Source organism: Trachemys scripta, chromosome 2 (assembly GCF_013100865.1).
Source record: "Trachemys scripta elegans isolate TJP31775 chromosome 2, CAS_Tse_1.0, whole genome shotgun sequence".
In the NCBI taxonomy this organism is placed as follows: Eukaryota; Metazoa; Chordata; order Testudines; family Emydidae; genus Trachemys; species Trachemys scripta.
The window spans coordinates 259,438,316-259,456,424 of NC_048299.1; the positions used below are offsets into that span (position 1 = coordinate 259,438,316).

The 18,109-nt window shown below is 39.6% G+C and overlaps 1 protein-coding gene across 1 annotated transcript in view; it reads right to left on the reverse strand.

Moving 5' to 3' along the window:
- Positions 1-273: 273 nt before the first annotated feature.
- MRPL13 (mitochondrial ribosomal protein L13) overlaps positions 274-18,109 on the reverse strand; it is a 53,385-nt gene continuing 35,549 nt past the window's right edge. The window contains exon 7 of the mRNA XM_034763536.1: positions 274-576. Coding sequence (XP_034619427.1) covers positions 552-576 — 25 coding nt within the window. The 3' untranslated portion in view covers positions 274-551. The remainder of the gene's footprint in view (positions 577-18,109) is intronic.

Genomic DNA, 18,109 nt, shown 5'->3' on the forward strand with positions numbered 1-18,109 from the left:
CTTGTCTTGATTTTTCTTAAAACTGGACTTTGCATTTTATTACATCATAAAATGTGTGAAAATAAACCATCTGCTTTGGCAGGACAGTAAAATGGTTAATTTACAGTTACTGTATAGTTCATGGGAGTGAAATGTCCATAATTATTCACTGCTATTATTCCTTGAGAAAAGGAGACACAAAGTTCTGCCGCTTTTAATCTGAGAGTACTGACATTTAAGTTAACAACGCGTTTCCATTAGATGTAAATACGCAGAAAATAACTGGAATTCTATGTAGAGAAAAAATCCTTTTATTAACATTCAACATCAAAGGCCAGATTAATGCAATACATTCTGGAACAGGAAATGTCAAATATTATATCAGTATTTAGCTCGGTGTTTCCATTACACTAAAGATGACTGATCTTCCCCAAACAAATTTTCCTGGTACCTGAAAAAAATCTGTCCTCTACATAGAATGGATGATTAAGATGCATGTGGGTTTCCAAGTTAATGTGATGCTGGAACTCATCCTTTGCAGGAAAGACAGCAGTTCCTCTTTCAGTTCTTTTTCACGTCTTTCGATAATCTTTAGATCTAGGGAAAAAAAAATCCAACCTCTTATCAACAAAAACAGGCGTAGAAAATAAACGTTTGACTTAAAATTGGTGTAACCACCATATGTATTGTAATTTCCTTACTTTTGGTGCCTGAAATGTCAACCTTATGGTTGGTGGGTTTTTGTTTTGTTAAAAAGAAAAATGAACACATAAACCTAGCAATAATAGCCCAAACCAGAGCTTTGGGAATTTACAAGCCTCAAGCTTTGTTTGCAAATTGCTTGATCCTGGGACTAGGTTAACTGCTCCCTAACTTCACAAACGTAACAGTGCATCTTTAAATGACTAAATACTGCTATTCATTTTTCTCCAAACTTAGATTTTTTTTTTTTTAAATCTGAATAAGCTCTACAAAACAAGACAAGTTTGAAGTTGAGAGCTTAGGCTATATCAAAAACCATTAAAGGTGAAGAATTTAAAAATCCACTTTACTTTGCATCTTTTCTGATGTTTATGTTTTGCATTTCAGTCTGCTTGGACAATGAAACTAGATTATTCATAGTGTCCTGAGGTTCACTAGCAAACAAAGGGAGTTACTAGCCTTTGCCACTCTCTGCCAGTATCATCCACTGGCAGTAGGAGCAGACTTTTTCCTGACTCCTGCTGGGCACAGGGTCAGGCCAGATCCCAGTCTCTTGAAGATTGCTCAGTACTGGCACGGGATGTGGCCCTGACATCCCCAGTAGATCCTGGGGAACAGTACATGCTCCCCAGCCATTTTTGAAGATGTCTATTGGTAAACTGATGATATGGTAACTTGAGATGGAGGGAGTGGGCACTGTGGACAGCATCATCAAACTGCTTTAAAACACAATCTGCCTTAATATAACTTGTTAGGAAAAGCAACACAAAGCAACAGCTGCTTTCACCTACAAACCGGAAATGGGTACAGTAACTATATAGCTCTTTTCCATTGCTAACTGGATACAAAAAAGATTCTAAAAAGGTGAGACTCCGCATATAAGTACAAAGGGTTAGTTCAGTAGACTCCATGTGAACTTCATGGAATAAAGACAATGTTTGGAATATTTCATTGTCATGTGCAATTCACAAAAGTAAACCTGACTAAATTTTCAGATATGGCATTCAAATACAAGGAAGTCAGTGAAGAAGTATCATGTACTCAGGCTAACTGCAGGAATTCACAGCGGGGACCACGCAATGCATCTACCTAGATCAGGGATCGGCAACCTTTGGCACGTGGCTCGCCAGAGTAAGCACTCTGGCGGGCCAGGCCGGTTTGTTTACCTGCCGCATCCGCAGGTTTGGCCGATCGCGGCTCCCACTGGCGCTCCAGGCCAATGGGGGTGGCGGGAAGTGGTAGCCAGCACATCCCTCGGCCCGTGCCGCTTCCCGCAGCCCCCATTTGGCCTGGAGTGGCTAACCGCGGGCAGTGGGAGCCGCGATCGGCCAAACCTGTGGATGTGCCAAAGGTTGCCGATCCTTGACCTAGATGGTTCCACAGAAAGCAGGCAAAAATCTCACTTTCTTGTTAGGTGTCGAAGCCACATGTCCAGGATTCAGCATTTTCCCATGGATTGTAAAGTAGTAAAAAGGACACATGTGACATACTACTTTATATGAAAGCAACTGAAGTGGTGATCTAGAGTCAGATCTTGGCTACTTATCACATGTACTGCTGTACATAATTTACATTTTAAGAAAAAAGGGACAACTGACCTTTTATGTTCGGTACTACATGACATTTTACCATTCAGTCAATTGTCCCACTTTAGTAGTGCACTATTTGTATTAATCTCTGAATTCTTTGTTCCACATGCAACAACTGTAAATAACATGTATGGACTTATAAGGAAATATTTAAACAATTTGGACAATGTTTATTCAACTATAATGTGGCTTTGAAATAAATCCAGCATTCAGTAGCTGGTAGATGAAGCAAAGCCATGTTTCGCAGAGCTTTGCAAGATATCATCTCCCCAAATCTTTGGAAATGCTCCAAGTTGTGTTACTCTAAGCTCACCCTCCGTGCATGCTCACGTAGTTCAAAATGTGGTAGTGTCTGTTGTGCATTAAAAGTGGGATTTTCAAAAGTGCTCAACATTGACCTAACTTTGCTTCCACTGAAGACAATGGGAGTCTTACCTGACTTCAGTAACAGCAAAGTCGGCCAACACTCAGGGATTTTGAAAATCCCACGCCAGAGATCCAATTGATTGCATGGCATAGTACGAGTTGCCTCTTACTGAGTATTTCATAGGCTTTTTGCGCAGACCAAATCATTCAATACACACACACACGCACGCGCGTTTCCTCTACCCTGAGCACTGAAATTTGTTTCTCTCTGAATGGCAGCTTAACACTTCAGTCCAGTCAGCTGGCAGTCTGTGCAGATCAAGCTTATGTTAAACTGGTTACAGATCTGAGGATCCCACAAAACTTTTCACTGAGCTGAAAACACATCAGGATTGTTCTGGTTTTGTTTTTCTGTATGCAGACTGCAATTTGGACTTCAATTTTGTTATTTCAAAGTCAAAAGGAATTGAAGCCTCGGTTTCCAATTGTATGAGGCTAATGAAGCTCAAACTGATTTGTCTCTGCTGAAAGTCTACCATGAACCAACATAAACGTTCTTAAAGCCTTTTCTGAAGTCACACTAGGCTTTCACGCTACTGGTAGTTTGCTTTTTGAAAGGAATAGTCTCTGCTTTACAGACTGTACTTGGAACTGGTAAAGCTAAGCCTTGAAAAATATTGCCTTTGGTAAGGATGATATTAATGTTTTGTCACAGAAAGAACTGAAGCTTAGAAAAAACTTGTCCAACTCAAAAAGAATTAAGCTATTAGTGAACACCAAAGGATAGCTCCTTGCTGATAAACCACATAAATCTGGGGAGGGGTGTTCCACTGGAGAGGGAAATACTTTATCACTCTCAACAAAACACTGCAATTATGCATTTGAACAAACTGTTTTAGTGAAACTTAAGGAAGTAACATCCTGTAACTACTTCAACAAGGAAATAAGTCTCCTAGAAAGAACTGGTTCAAAACTTCATCTGCTGGTTGAGAAGAGAGACTGTACACATTTTTTAAAACTGAATATTCCTGTGAAGAGTTTATCTGCTGCATGTTGTTAATTGCAGACTCCTGGGAGAGGGATACAACCTCCCCACAATCAAAAAAATGCACAAATGAAGGTAAGAAATTTTGGTTTTGCCAATAACATGTAATGTAAATCTGTGCAGCTGATGTCTGCCATCAATATGCACACCCCAGGAATGTTACAGTGCATATAAAAAAGCTTTGAAAACATAAATCAGTAAAATTCTAGGAAAAAAATTCCACTAATTTAAATAACTAGCCTCTTCTAATGATGATTTCTATGAAGCTACTGCTTCTCCCTCATTAGGAAGTACTCTGTAATCATGCAAAAGAGATGTTGAGAGATGGTCCTGAGCTGCAAAATTTGAATATAGATTTTAAATCTCTTATGCCCTGTTGAAACAACAGCATTTTTTCATGCCCCTAACTGGTAAGAGATGGGCACAGTTGACTAAACACTATTTTGTCCAGAGAGCATATAGTTAATACTTGGTAAATTTTAAACTTCTGCCACCCTTGCTTGCTGCCTAGACTGGCACACAGTTCAGTTTCTGTAACAAGTTAGGCACACACTTATTTTACTGTGGAGACAGAGGCATCCTTATACTGTCCCACTGAAACTGGTAAACATTTGTACAAGTATTTCCACATGTAACTGCTTATCAAACAAAAATTGAATGCAGTGTAAGATAAATTCACATAGAGACTATGATGGATTGTGGATTAAACATAACCCTCACCTTTAGCTACTATGAGAAAAAAAATCAGTAAAACCTAATTGTTTTCTTCAATATGATGCAAAATATTTTTTTCAAATACTTTTTTCCTGCCTCCTATGGTTATTTCAATCAGGTCTCAACAGACTTGCCATACAGTTCCATCTTTATTACATTCTTGTCAGCGCATTCCAACTAAGATGGTCTTTCTGCCTAGCAATATTTTGTGGAACAAAAGCAGGTTTCTGGCAGTCTCAGAAATGAAACAAGAAGAGATGCTATTGTTTGCGAAGGTCAGATTTGAGTTTTAATCTACCTATGCCACAATAGAACCAGCAAGATTTCAGCAAGCTACATCCCATAAGAAGTCCAGCAGTTTATTGCTGGCTTAGGGCACTTGCTGTGGAAGAACACACATTTTTTATACCATGAGCCAAAATAAACAGTTGTAAAATAAAACTGCTTACCTCACAGTAGTCTTCAGACAATAAATAAATATTTGGATTAACATACTTGAATTAAAAATGCTGTAAAACAGTGTATTATTATCGCTTATTACTTCTATACTAAATGGCCACTATTCTTTTTGACAAGATTAATTTCTCATATATCAATCTTTCAAAGAATAATTTTTCAAAACTACGCATATAAGGGCACCATTAATCACGTGTTGCTTAAAACTTATATGCATCAGGATTAATTTCACAAAATGATTTGCAATACAAATTTCCCTTCCCCTCTCCCCAAAAAGAGCGAGTTATATGTCTGCCAAGTTTTTGCACTACAAGGGGCTAATAAAATGCTGCTCTTGATAAGAGGCAATTCTCTCTCCAACCCAGCTTAAAAAAAAAAAAAGTAATGAAGAATCATCTCTTTTCAAAATTACAATGCTAGTTTTGACACCTAGTACATAGTCTTATGTATTTCAAATAGCTGATATGAAGTCAAACTTAACTGAGTCATCTACTGATTTCCCCTGAACAATGACACACACATTCCCAAAGTATTATCTCATCCTCACTTGTCATTATATCCAGGTCTTCTAAACAATGATTTTTAAAGCTGTCTCCACTAAAAGGGGAAATATGAAGATTGTCAATACTCATAAAGAAGTTACCTGTCAATGCCTGCTCCTGAGTCAGTAGTGTGCACCTGGTTTGAAAGCTTTGAAGTATTCAAATAGCATTTCTCTTTGCACCTGCAGGCAATCATCCCTCCTCATCAGTTGAGGAGAGTGACCAAGATACAGATGGGAAGTCCAGATATTCATTGCAATCTTACCAATGACAAGCATGAGTTTTCAAATGGGTCAATGCCTTAAAGCTAAAATATTAGAGCTGTACACCAATAATCTTGCACAAAGATTAATGTAATAGCAAAGTTGAAAAGGGCATTTATAGGTTAGGATTTGGTTTAGATTTTGTTTGCTAGTATGAATGAGTGAGGAAACAAAAGTTTCCACACACATAAAAAACCCATACAAATTAATAACCATTCCGTGTGAAAGGCAGCTGGTAATAGTTGTATGCAATCTATTCTGCGGGTTTTTTGCAGAATAATTACAACCTGTCTGCAAGCTTCCAATATGCAAGATACAGATGTCCCCTGGCACTTAGTAATTCAACTCTGTAAAATTTAAACAGATAAAGCATACTATTTGAGTACTGAAATTTAAGAAATTACTGATCAGAATCCCTAGCTTTTCCCCTCCTATATCGTCACAGCAGTATGAAGTGCTGCAGGAGTAGGACTCATCCTAATGGGCCGTTTAAGGTTCTATGGATAGCTTGCTTATATAAGTCACCTCTAGGGATGTAAATTAGTAAACGGTTATATGTTTAAACGGTAGCATTAGTCTTACTGCACAGCCGTTAACCCACACCCCCAGCCACCAGAGTAGCCCCGCCCTGGACCAGCAGGAACAGCCCCAACCCCGCCGGCCGACCCCAGCTCTGTTGACCGACCGGAGCAGTGGCTGTGGGCCCCACTGGCCGGCTGGAGTAGCCCCATCCCCTCTCCATTTAATCAGTTAACTGATTAAACGATATAATTTTAATAGTTTAGCCGGTTAACTTTTAAAAAGATATTTACATCCCTAGTCTCATCAGCCTCTTGAGTGCTAATGTATTATGGGGAAAAACCCACATAGGAGACTATTAACTAAGCTGCAGATTGTAGTACTGGGAGTTTCCTCCTAATTATTTATATTTTCTAATTCATTATATTGTCAGGGGCAAAGAAGATGTTTGCTCCTCTGTGGACATGGCTGGGTGGCCTGGCACCCAAAGCTTGGGAATTTCATTGGCACTCTGGAGACAAAAGCCATCTATGCAGATATGCAGCTCCAGCCCCTTGGCAACATAGTCCCAACAGTGTCCTTTCCTGATTGCTGGCCCTTGAACTATTTGTGGGACAAGGAGTTTGACAGAATTGAAGGGGAACCAACAAATTAAAGATGACTTGGCCAGAATTAACTTGTGCTGGTTTGCCACATGGTTTTCAGGGAAGGAAAAGAATTTGGTGGAGTGCACCCGTCTGTGGAATGCTCCCTGTTACTTATAATCCCCAAGAATTCATCTCTGTAAAAATTCCCATTTGTACGGGTCATTTACTAAAAATAAAGATGCCAGTCTGATAAATTACAGGTGTCAAAATGGTTTAAGTATCAAAGGGGTAGCTGTGTTAGTCTGGATCTGTAAAAGCAGCAAAGAGTCCTGTGGCACCTTATAGACTAACAGACGTATTGGAGCATGAGCTTTCGTGGGTGAATACCCACTTCGTCGGATGCATGTTGACATGCAATCGACAAAATGGGTATTCACTCATGAAAGCTCATGCTCCAATATGTCTGTTAGTCTATAAGGTGCCACAGGACTCTTTGCTGCTTTTAAAATGGTTTAAGTTCGTAACTTGTGACATTGGGTTTCATGACTAGCTTTTGCTGGGACAGAGTTTTCTTCCGTCGGCCCTTATCGGCTCCTTTTTATCTTCTGTACCTCCTTCCTGCACACCCCTGGAGAGTTCACTTTGAGAGCTGAGTAAGTCATGCTGAAGGCCAATTATTCACTGTATGATTTTTCTGTATAGATTTCAGATGACGAGAGGTGTAAGTTATTGAAGAGCAAAGCTTACATGTCCTTTTCAGGCTTCCAGACAAAGAACCCCAAATATAATTTAATTGACAGTAAGATGCATTTTAAATAGATGATCTTTATCTGCTGGCTCACAAACATGTCTGTATTTCTGTTACGCAAGTTTATAAAAAACTGAAGACAACAGATAAATGCAACTCAATTAGTTACAAGTCCTGATGAGAAAATCGGGCCACTTCCTATCTAGTTGTCTATCACTCTTTGCTTCAATTCTGTTAACCAATACAAACATTATATACCTGAATCACAGTGGTGGTGTTCTGCATCTCTTGAGAAAATCATAATCACAGGAATGGGGCATTATTACTAACTGATGACAGCATATTGCACACAATAATATTTCATCACTTATCTTTCATGTATGCTTAATAAACTACCATATTGAAATGGTTTGTTTTACCCTTTGTAGTACTGAAATGTTCCGATTCACCTGTTTTTTTATATAATTATATTCAAAATATACAGAATTAAGTTTGCACTCTTTCCGGGCATAAATTTTCCTTGAGTGTTATTTATTAATTAGCTGTGGTTGCAAACACTTCATTGCTAAATACATTAGTTACCAACGGTTCATCTTTACAGACACTTTACAAAGATGGACTTTCATGCTGAATGAAATGTTAATGAAAACACAAACTTTAAAAACAAAAGAACGACATCTATTTTTCAGATACTTTGCAATCTGTGCCAAAGTCAATAGCTATTAGGTAATTGCACAGTAGCTAAAGGGGACATCTCAGACACATTTTAGCTGTTTGCCTAACCACAATACTAAATCAAAGACCAAGGATTAGGACATTGTTAACATTCTCCATAATACCAAATTATGTGGTTACATACAGATATAAACTGAGTTTGGAGTAGTGGGGAGAGAAGTGAATGTAATTCTACTCAAGATTTGTCCATAATTCTAGAGTGGCTGGATGTCTCTGCTAAAATACTCAGTGGAATAGTTAATATGGATATTTAAATCAACATTAGGCTTCCAAGTTACTGATAACTGAGGCCTGGTCTACACTACAAAATTTGCTGGTATTGTACTGTCACATAGGGGCGTAAATTTTTTAGGACAACATTTTTATAACAGCAAAAACCATACTGTAGAAAAGAAAGTGCTTTTGCTGGTATAAACTGGTCTACGCTAGGAGGGTTTGCCAGTATATTTATACCAGTAAACCTTTTCCAGTGTAGACGAGAATTGAGATAAACGAGACCCTTTCATGTTTATCACAGCTAATGCTTCAGGCTGCTTGAATGCAGACTCAAACCTCGTCTATATACAAACTTGTACCAGTTTAACTAAAGGTGCATTTTAAAATTAATTTGGTTAAACCAGTGTGAGTTTGTGTGTAGAAACCTATTTCAGTTTAAGAGGCTTATTTCAATGTAACAATCTGGTAAACACCCTCTCTTTTCCTCCACTCCCTCCAAAAAATACAACAGGTTAAACTCAAATAAACCACTCTTAGGGTCTGTCTACACTAGAAAGGGTTTGCTGGTATAGCTATACCAGAACTACCATACCAGCAAACCCTTGTATTGGAGACACAGTTTATACCAGCAAAAAAGAGCGCTTTTGTTGACAAATTAAATAACCTATACAGGCAAAAGGACCTTTTGCCACTATAACTAAGGCTTTTGCCAGCATATCTATGTTGAATAGGGGCATGTAGATAAGGCCTCAGCAAGACAGTGCTGGACACACATGGAAGGGTTTTCTTTATAACCACAGAAACTTTTTCAAAAATGATAGAAATTCAGCATAAGCTAATGGGGCCATCAGAGAAGTGCTGGAATGGAGAGCATTGGCTCAGTCCAACTCCTGCACTCAGAGGAGTATGTTTAAGTAAGTAGAAGGAAAGGACAATAAGGGACAAGCTGTGAAGTGTTTTCCACAAGACACTGCTAATAATTACACATTTAAAAACACAGGAGTATTGGATATTTATAAATTATAAAGAACAAACAAATTCTCTAGTTTTATTATGGTCAGGACAAATAGCGCAGCAACATCATCACACAGAAATTACATTCAGATTTATGGCTGATGTCCCTTTTATAATTCATGCTGCTATGTCTCAACAATATTCCTGTTTCAAAGGATGGCATTAAATATTTCCATTTTTTACCCTTCTTGTCTACTTCATATTAAAAGGCCCCTCATTTTCTAGCATGTGGCTCATGCATATCTTAGTTTGAGGAGGATAAGAAAATTGAAACTGCAGCTATGCAGATCAATCTGGTAAAAATAAAATGGCATTAGGCTAAGTACTTACAAGAAGGTACATTTTATGTACAACAAAGGACACAGAATTAATTTTAACCAGCAGAAAGGTTTAAATATAGATTTGTTAACCTTTTAACCTCTCTTTAAAAAAATACAGATTAACCACTGGTCCATCTTGTCTGGCACCCTGCCATTGTCATGGTCAAAGCCTAATGCTGCAAAGGAAACCCCCTTTCAAAAGTATGTAGCTAATTGCTATCCATGGGGGAGGGGGGGGGGGGGGGGGGGGAGGAATTCCATCTTTGCTTCTTCAGCACAAGATTAGATTATTTTCATCTTTCGGAATGTTTTGTTAAGCTAGTTTCTACATACAAAAATATATATTTTTACTTCCTTTATATCAAAAGCCACTGGAACTCTTATTGAAAACTTCAACAGTCCAAGTCTGAGACTGAGCGGTCTCAGAAACTGAACTTCCCTTCCACCCTCTAGAACAGGCCTGAGCCACACTGGCAAGGGAAGTGTGGAGTAGCTTTGTCACTCACTGGCTGTCTGGTATCTGTTCGGAGGAAAGAGGACTGACAAAAAGGGAAAGAGTGCCACTGAATTAACGCTAGTTCCTACAACACCAACGTTTTAAATACTGACCATGCCTGATCCTGCTTAGTGAGATCTGAAGAGATCACAGCCCAAGGTGGTGGTATTGTTTCTTTGTATTATGGGAGCTCCCCACTGTGGTAGGCACTGCACAAACACAGAAAAAGAAGGTCCCTGCTCCAAAGACCTTCAGTCTTAAGTAATAGCTGCAGGCGGCTAAACAACTTTTAGCTGAGATAATTGACAGGCATTTTAAAAATCTTCCAAATAAACACACTACAATATCTTATTAATACATTCTCACAAAAGTATTTTAAAATCCATTAATCTCTCGAGTTATCTTTACAACTTTGTTTCTGAGCCTCTTCTGACAGCTAGAATAATAAGACCTATAATTTTCCATTTAATAAACATCCCTTATACCTACATTTTAGAATAAAAGGCATTTTTACATGCTTTACTAATTGTGGGTTGTACCCTTGTAATGCAACACATCCTTGGAGATATCTGACGTGCCATTTTCATACCTAACGCAATACAAGGTGTCTCTTTGTGCCAAACAGCTGGCTTCTCTGTAGCTTCCTCATTTCTGGAGGTAACAGACCCAGAATTTCACATCATAAACTTGCCAACGTCTAAAATGTATAGAACTTTTAGAAAAAAAAAAAATCACACTCCTAAATCATCGTCTACAACAGCAACAGGGAACAGCTTTACATTTAAGACATCTCAACTCCTCTTTCCAGCTTAGTCACTGTTATCCTCTAGTCTCTACTTTCTACCAGGACTTCAAGCTGTCTCTTAAACCTAGCTATGTTATACTAATTGCTCTGATGTCCTCACATAATGGGGTCAAGTATTCTGCTCCCTTTTTAGCAGCAGGAAGGAAAGCTATCTGAAATTTTTTCTTGTTAAAAAAAGGGGGTCTTAGGAAGGCTCTATCTTGGTTCTTTTAGTTACTGCATCACAGGGTTATGATTAGTTATCACTATTTGAAGTTACTGAAGTATTCCTGAGAATGAAGCTGTTTGAGAGACTAGAAAGAGAAGCAGAGAATTTAGTGTAGTATATCACAGAAAGGGAAGAGACGCAGTGTAATGCACCATAGAAACTGGGAGTTGGATAGCACTTGCCTCAGAATTTAGGTTCAACTTTCTATGAAGGGGCCTTGAATACATTCCCTCCCCTTGCCCCCATTTTCTGAGCAGAAGCCTGGCAGAAACTCAGTTCTACTATTATGGTCAGGGTTGGGCATCCTCAGGATCCTATATTCCAAAGAGAGTCACTATTGGCTTTTCTTCACTAAAAAGTTAGATAGTGTCAATATGTGACTAGCAAAGTTGTGTTAGTTTAAAAAAAAGGTTAAACATGACATACAGGGATGAGTTTGTGTTTTTTTAATCATGTCATTTGGTTGTAGGTAACCCTACTTAACAGGTGTGCTAAGTCATCACCTTACTTAACACAGCTCAGTGTTGTGTAACACAATCTAATTTTCTAGGTGAAGATGAGGCTTATGAAACAAGCTGACCAGGAACAATTATGTCTGTTCTTATAGGGCAAAGAAAACTCTGGTGTATCTCCTCTGAAAAACTAAGCAGCTTTCAAAAAACCCTCTGTCTAGATCTTCTCAGCGTGTTTTCAGAATTGTGGTTACACTGAAGCACATGGAAAGAAAGAGGGTGAGGGATATGGGCTGTTTGGAACTTTTTCCCTGCTCCAGGGTCAATCCAGGGCTAACAGAATGGAAAGCCTCGTTTTCAAAAGAAATGGTCCTAGATCTTGGAGCCAATATTTAGCAGGGATCTAGCTGCAACTGCCTGGACTTACAGGCTGTCTACCCATACCAGTCAGTAGCACCAGAGTGGTTTCAAGATAGTGCATTCCCCTTTATTATAGTCAGTGACGCTGTGCTATTGTGTTGTATTGAACACTTCAGACTTAGATAGCAAAAAGGCCCTGTTAGGTGAAGAATTTACATATTTGTAGATGATATGTTTAAAGAGTGACAGAGCTCTAACCACTAAATGCACCTTTCAAATTTAAAACTCTATATACTTTCAGTTCCCAAATACTTTCACCCTCAGGGCATATTTCCAACCCTAGCCTCCACTTCCTGGTTTAAGATAGAAACTCCTGTGGATTCTGTGAAGACAGTAGTTGACAAGCAGGTTGGGGTGAGTCTCAGTTGAGAGGACCTATATGTGCCTTCTTTACTAAGAAGCCAGGAGAAAGAGGTGACCTGCAACTCTGACAGCTGCTGCATGTGGCTTAGAGCGAAAGTACCATCAAGACTGGGGAGCTGGGGAAGCACAAGGCTGGGAAGAAATTGTTGTGTGGCAGCTGCACCCACAGATTCAGCAACATATGCGTCCACATATATAGTTCTCAGCTGTCTGTCAAGAGCCAACCCCTTCACTTTTCTTTCCCCAATAACATGGCTCTCTGCTTTCAGAGTTGTATGATGCTAGTGTGGTAGTGTCCGGAAACTACTGAGAGCTATGCTACTGTGGTGGGTGGGTGGATGAAGTGTGGGATATTGCTGTAGCTGCCTCCCAGTAGTGCTCTGTTGAAACCTATTCATGATTTTAGAACAGCCCCAGCAACCCCTTCCAGGAAGCAGGATGTAAAGGCTGGGGCCAGAAATCAGGGAAACTACTCTAAAAATAAACATTAAAAAGGTGTTTGGTTTTCTTAAATCAAATGTCAGAGTTTACAATACATAAAGTTTTAAAGTTTCAGAAGGGTTTTGCAGACTTTTCTTCAAACAGACAGAGAGGGATTGTCTGACATACAGAGATTCTTAATGGAAACTCTTCATGGACCTAAAACCCCTGGCTGGAAAATAGGCACTCACTATGTGAGTAGGCAGCAAACTGAAGGCATTTTCCCAGGAGTCAGACCCTTGTTGTATTTCCTTATAGGAAAGCCTCTGGAATGTACCCAGACCAAACTGAAACACGTATACAGACAGAAACAATGAGAAGTCCTTGTGGCATCTTAGAGACTAACACATTTATTTGGGCATAAGCTTTTGTGGGCTAGAACCCATTTTGTCAGATGCATCTGATTTATTTAAATAAATTGTCTATTCAAAATATACGTTCCTAAGCTTTGGAAGTTTTGTGGAATAAAAAACCAAGATCTTCCTATAAACCCACATCTAGCAGCTTAGCTCACACGTACGTCAGATTTACACTTAATTTTCATGTTGTGTTCCTGAGTTCTGAAGCGGTACCCAAAACAAGACAGTAGTCTTAGTAAAGTCTGTGTTCAGTAATTCCACTGCCTACTAGGGAGACAGTGTTTCCTAGTGGACAGAGCACTGGACTGGGTCTCAGGAGACCTGGGTCTAGTCCTGGCGCTGCCACTGGCCTGCTGGGTGATCTTGGGCAGGTCACTTTACCGCTCTGTGGCTCAGTTTCCACCTCTGTAAAATGGGAATAATGATACTCAGCTCCTATGTAAAGTACTTTGAGATCTACTGATAAAAAGTGCTGTAATAAGAGTAAGCTATTTGTGTCTTTTTCATAGCAACTGTATAGAAGGGGATGGTATCAGTACTTTGTTTTCTTTCTATTTAATATCCACCCAGCCTAGAACTTTGAGTACCCTTGAAATAAATCGAAACACAGAATTAAAAAAAGCTACAAATCAAATTCAGTCAAAGCAGGAACCTTCTCTTTCTCTTCCTGCCCCTCCCAACACATTGCATAGTAATTAACAGTCAGTAGATACAATATGAATTAAAACTCCCAATCCACACTTCCACCCCTATTCCCCAAACAGAATTCCTATTCTAGTTGCCTCAGCCCTCTCCCCCAACACCTCCTCTATAGATGGGCTCTGAAGCGTGCCTTGGAGGTCTACAGATTCAAACTGGGGGAGTGGGAAAGCACTCCCAAGGAAAATTGCCTTCACAGAGAATGCCCTGATGACACTTCCCTCTATTTGTATCAAGCAGGACACAGCTTATAAAGCCTGGGGAGAAAGGTTGTGTCTCAGGTATGCAAAATCTTTTTTTGGGTGTTTGTATATTGCATCTCTGGATCTATTCAAACATACTTTTTCCATTTACAGTTACCTGAGTTTTCATTTACTGGCAACCATGGAAAAGACCTACAATAAACCATTACAAATCTAGATGCACTATTAGTTATATTTCCAGTGAGTGTACCATCAGCATTTAACATTCTTTTTACCTTCACTATCAAAATTATATATCACTATACACAAGAAATCTAAAAAATAATGTTTGATGTTCCCCGTTAATGACTTCTTTCCAACTATGGAATTTACCAATTAGTCATTCACTGTTATCTGGTTTTCAAACAGTTTTCTGTCCAATGAGCTACAATATCTTCCCTCTTGTACCATGATCTCTTTTCTTAGCCAGCAATTTTTAATGTAAAACCTGATCAACATCTGATTACAGAACCACAATTGCATTTCCCTTGCTTATTAAACCAGCATATCTTCAAATCCCTCCACATGTCAGTTAACCAAGGTGGCTGCCTTTAATTAAGATGTGCTCCTGTACTAAAGCAAACCATAGTGTTTTTAACGGGATATTTGTCAAGTTAAAAATCATGTTTGTAAAAAAACTATAGCACAGAAGGTACAAGCCAGGGTAGCAGGCGCTGACATGGCTTTACCCTATCTCTGTGTCTTCTGGATTCTGATCTGCTGGATGGCCAAAAGGTCACTCTAATTTATGGTTCTTGTGCTGCCTATGGCCTTTAGCAGCCCAGAATCCACACAGCAATCAGTGCTACAGGCACAGCTCCTTCCCACATCTGGGCCTGTAACAGTGAAGGGAGTGGAGAGGGCAGCATCAGGTCACTCAAGTCAGCTCTGTGCTGCTCCTGCCCTAAGGGAGTTCTCCCTGCCCCTTGCAACTCTTATACAGAGTGACATACAACGGCCATGGCAAAGGCTAAAATCAGTCCCCAGGGTCTTGATCTATGTTCTTGCATTTTAGGATGATTAAAAATGAAAGAATATCTAAAATCTAATTTTCTTTCCACTATGGATGAACTTTGTTAACTTTTTCCACAAGTCTCAGCTAGAACAGTGGAAACTTAACTAAAACTGGCTAGTCTCGGTCACTTTCAAGTTCTCATGTGCCTATACAATTCTATTATGTTTGGACTGCAAACACTGTAAGGAAATGCTTATTTAATAAATAAAATAAATAAATAAAAAGGCTGCTTTTTCCTTTGTATATCAGAGTGTTCATGAAAACATTCTTTTTTAAAATACATAGAACTCAGCTTTAAATGAGTGTCTTTCTAACATTTCATCTGCAGTATGTTGAGCTAACTAGTCCACAATTGTCTGTCATGTCCCAGGACCCATTTTTAATACGTGGGGTTACTGTCATCCTCAAAAAGAACAGGAGTACTTGTGGCACCGTAGAGACTAACAAATTTATTTGAGGATAAGCTTTCGTGGGCTACAGCTCACTTCATCGGATGCATGTAGTGGAAAATACAGTAGGAAGATCGATCACACACACACACACACACACACACACACACACACACACACACACACACACACACACACACNCACACACACACACACACACACACACACACACACACACACACACACACCATGAAACAATGGGTGTTCCCATACTCACTATAAGGACAGTGATCAGTTAAGGTGAGCTTTTATCAGCAGGAGAGAAAAAGAACTGTTTGTAGTGGTAATGAAAATGGCCCATTTCCGGCAATTGACAAGGAGATATTAGGAGGAGGGGTGGGGGAGGAGATAAGCATGGGGAAATAGTTTTACTTTGTGTAATGGCCCATCAAGTCTCTCAAGAACCTGATCAGTTGTTAAGGAACACCTGAAATATCATTTCAGTTTTGTAGTTTCTACGCTTATTTTCTTTGAAATTAGTACTGAAATCAGATGCTGCCTCCCCCTTGGGCTCACGCATGTGCCTCAGCATAAGAGTTCAGAAGTTTGTGAAGAACAGAGGATACTGGAGCTGGATATTCACCCTGCCTATCTCCCACGGCCTCCCACCAAAGTGTATGTAAGGGCAGCAGCCCCAGCTTCCACACAATTCCTTTTGGCCAGTAAGGAGGACTGAGCTGTGCCTGCTGCAGTCCATGAGCGTCCTTTTAAGGGGTCTTTCTCTGTTTTGTTTTACTTAGTTAGATAGGGTACACCGCTACCTCGATATAACGCTGTCCTCAGGAGCCAAAAAATCTTACCATGTTATAGGTGAAACCGCGTTATATTGAACTTCCTTTGATCCACTGGAGTGCGCAGCCCTGCCCCCCCGGAGCACTGCTTTACCGCGTTATATCCGAATTCGTGTTATATCGGGTCGTGCTATAGCAAGGTAGCGGTGTAGTTTAAATCAATCAGAGATGTTATTTTACAAGTTTGCTAAGTTTTAGTTTCAGGGCTCCACTGAGCCTCTTTTTACTCTAACTACTGGTAGCTTCCCCATCATTAGGCACCGTAGCTCATTAATGTATTCATCCTCACCCCACCACTGCAAAGTAGGGACGTACTTTTATTATTATTATTATTATTCCCATTCTTACAGATAGGAAACTTTACTGTATCAAATCTTCGGTTCCTGAGCAAGCTCACAGAGAAATTAGCCAAAGGCCAACTTTGAGCTCATTTAATTGAAGCTAATATTCTAGACCTGACACAATCTAGATTCAGGCCAGGGTATGAAAACCGAAACCACCTTAATGGCACTGATGGGTGACAGAAGGCAGACATCCATTCTCATCCCCTTGGCCCCTTTGTATCATATGATATTGTCTACCCTAAGATACTGCTGGCTTGCCTTAAAGTAGCCGCAGCAGTCCAACATACATGCTAAAATGGTCTGAGAACTTCTGGGTTGGAAGCAGTGATGGAATGAGTAGTAACGGGAAACTATTCCTCCACTACTAGTCCTCTCATGTGTGAAGTCCACAAAGATCAGTTCTCTCCCCAGTTGAGTGGTTCTGACACCTAAGAAAAGCCCAGTGCCTAGGAATTCAGCACACTAAGTTCCAGTGTTAAGGGGCAGCTGCAAGCCGAGTGAACATGTGGCTCGCTCATCAGGAACATCAAATAATTTTACACAGGTCACTGAACAGCAGCTATACGTCCACTACCAAACTGGGATAAGATGTGACAAATACAAGTGTCACAATGTCACATTCCTAATTCCCCACCCCCTGAAAATACAGGAATGCAAACATTCCATAAAGAGGAATCAAATTCTGATCTTTATAACTTACGTGCACAAGCTCCAAATGTCTGTTTCATGTACACACACACACAGAGCTTCATTCCCTTCTACACTGTGTTCAATACTATCATAATGGGATCGATTCTTCTGTTGTACATACAATTTACAAAGCTAACTGATTACTTTTATTGGAAGTTTCATACTGCTTTAGTTGAAAACATCTCCCCATACAGGATTATTATTGGAATGTTACTAGATTATTTGCCCCACTTGTATACAAATCCTACATATCGACGTAAAACAAAAAATAGAAATCTTTACTACTTATTAAAGTGATTTCTTAATTGTACATGGCTAAGTCGTTGTTCTGAGTATAAAGAACAGGAGTACTTGTGGCACCTTAGAGACTAACAAATTTATTAGAGCATAAGCTTTCGTGGACTACAGCCCCCTTCTTCGGATGCATCCAAAGAAGTGGGCTGTAGTCCACGAAAGCTTATGCTCTAATAAATTTGTTAGTCTCTAAGGTGCCACAAGTAC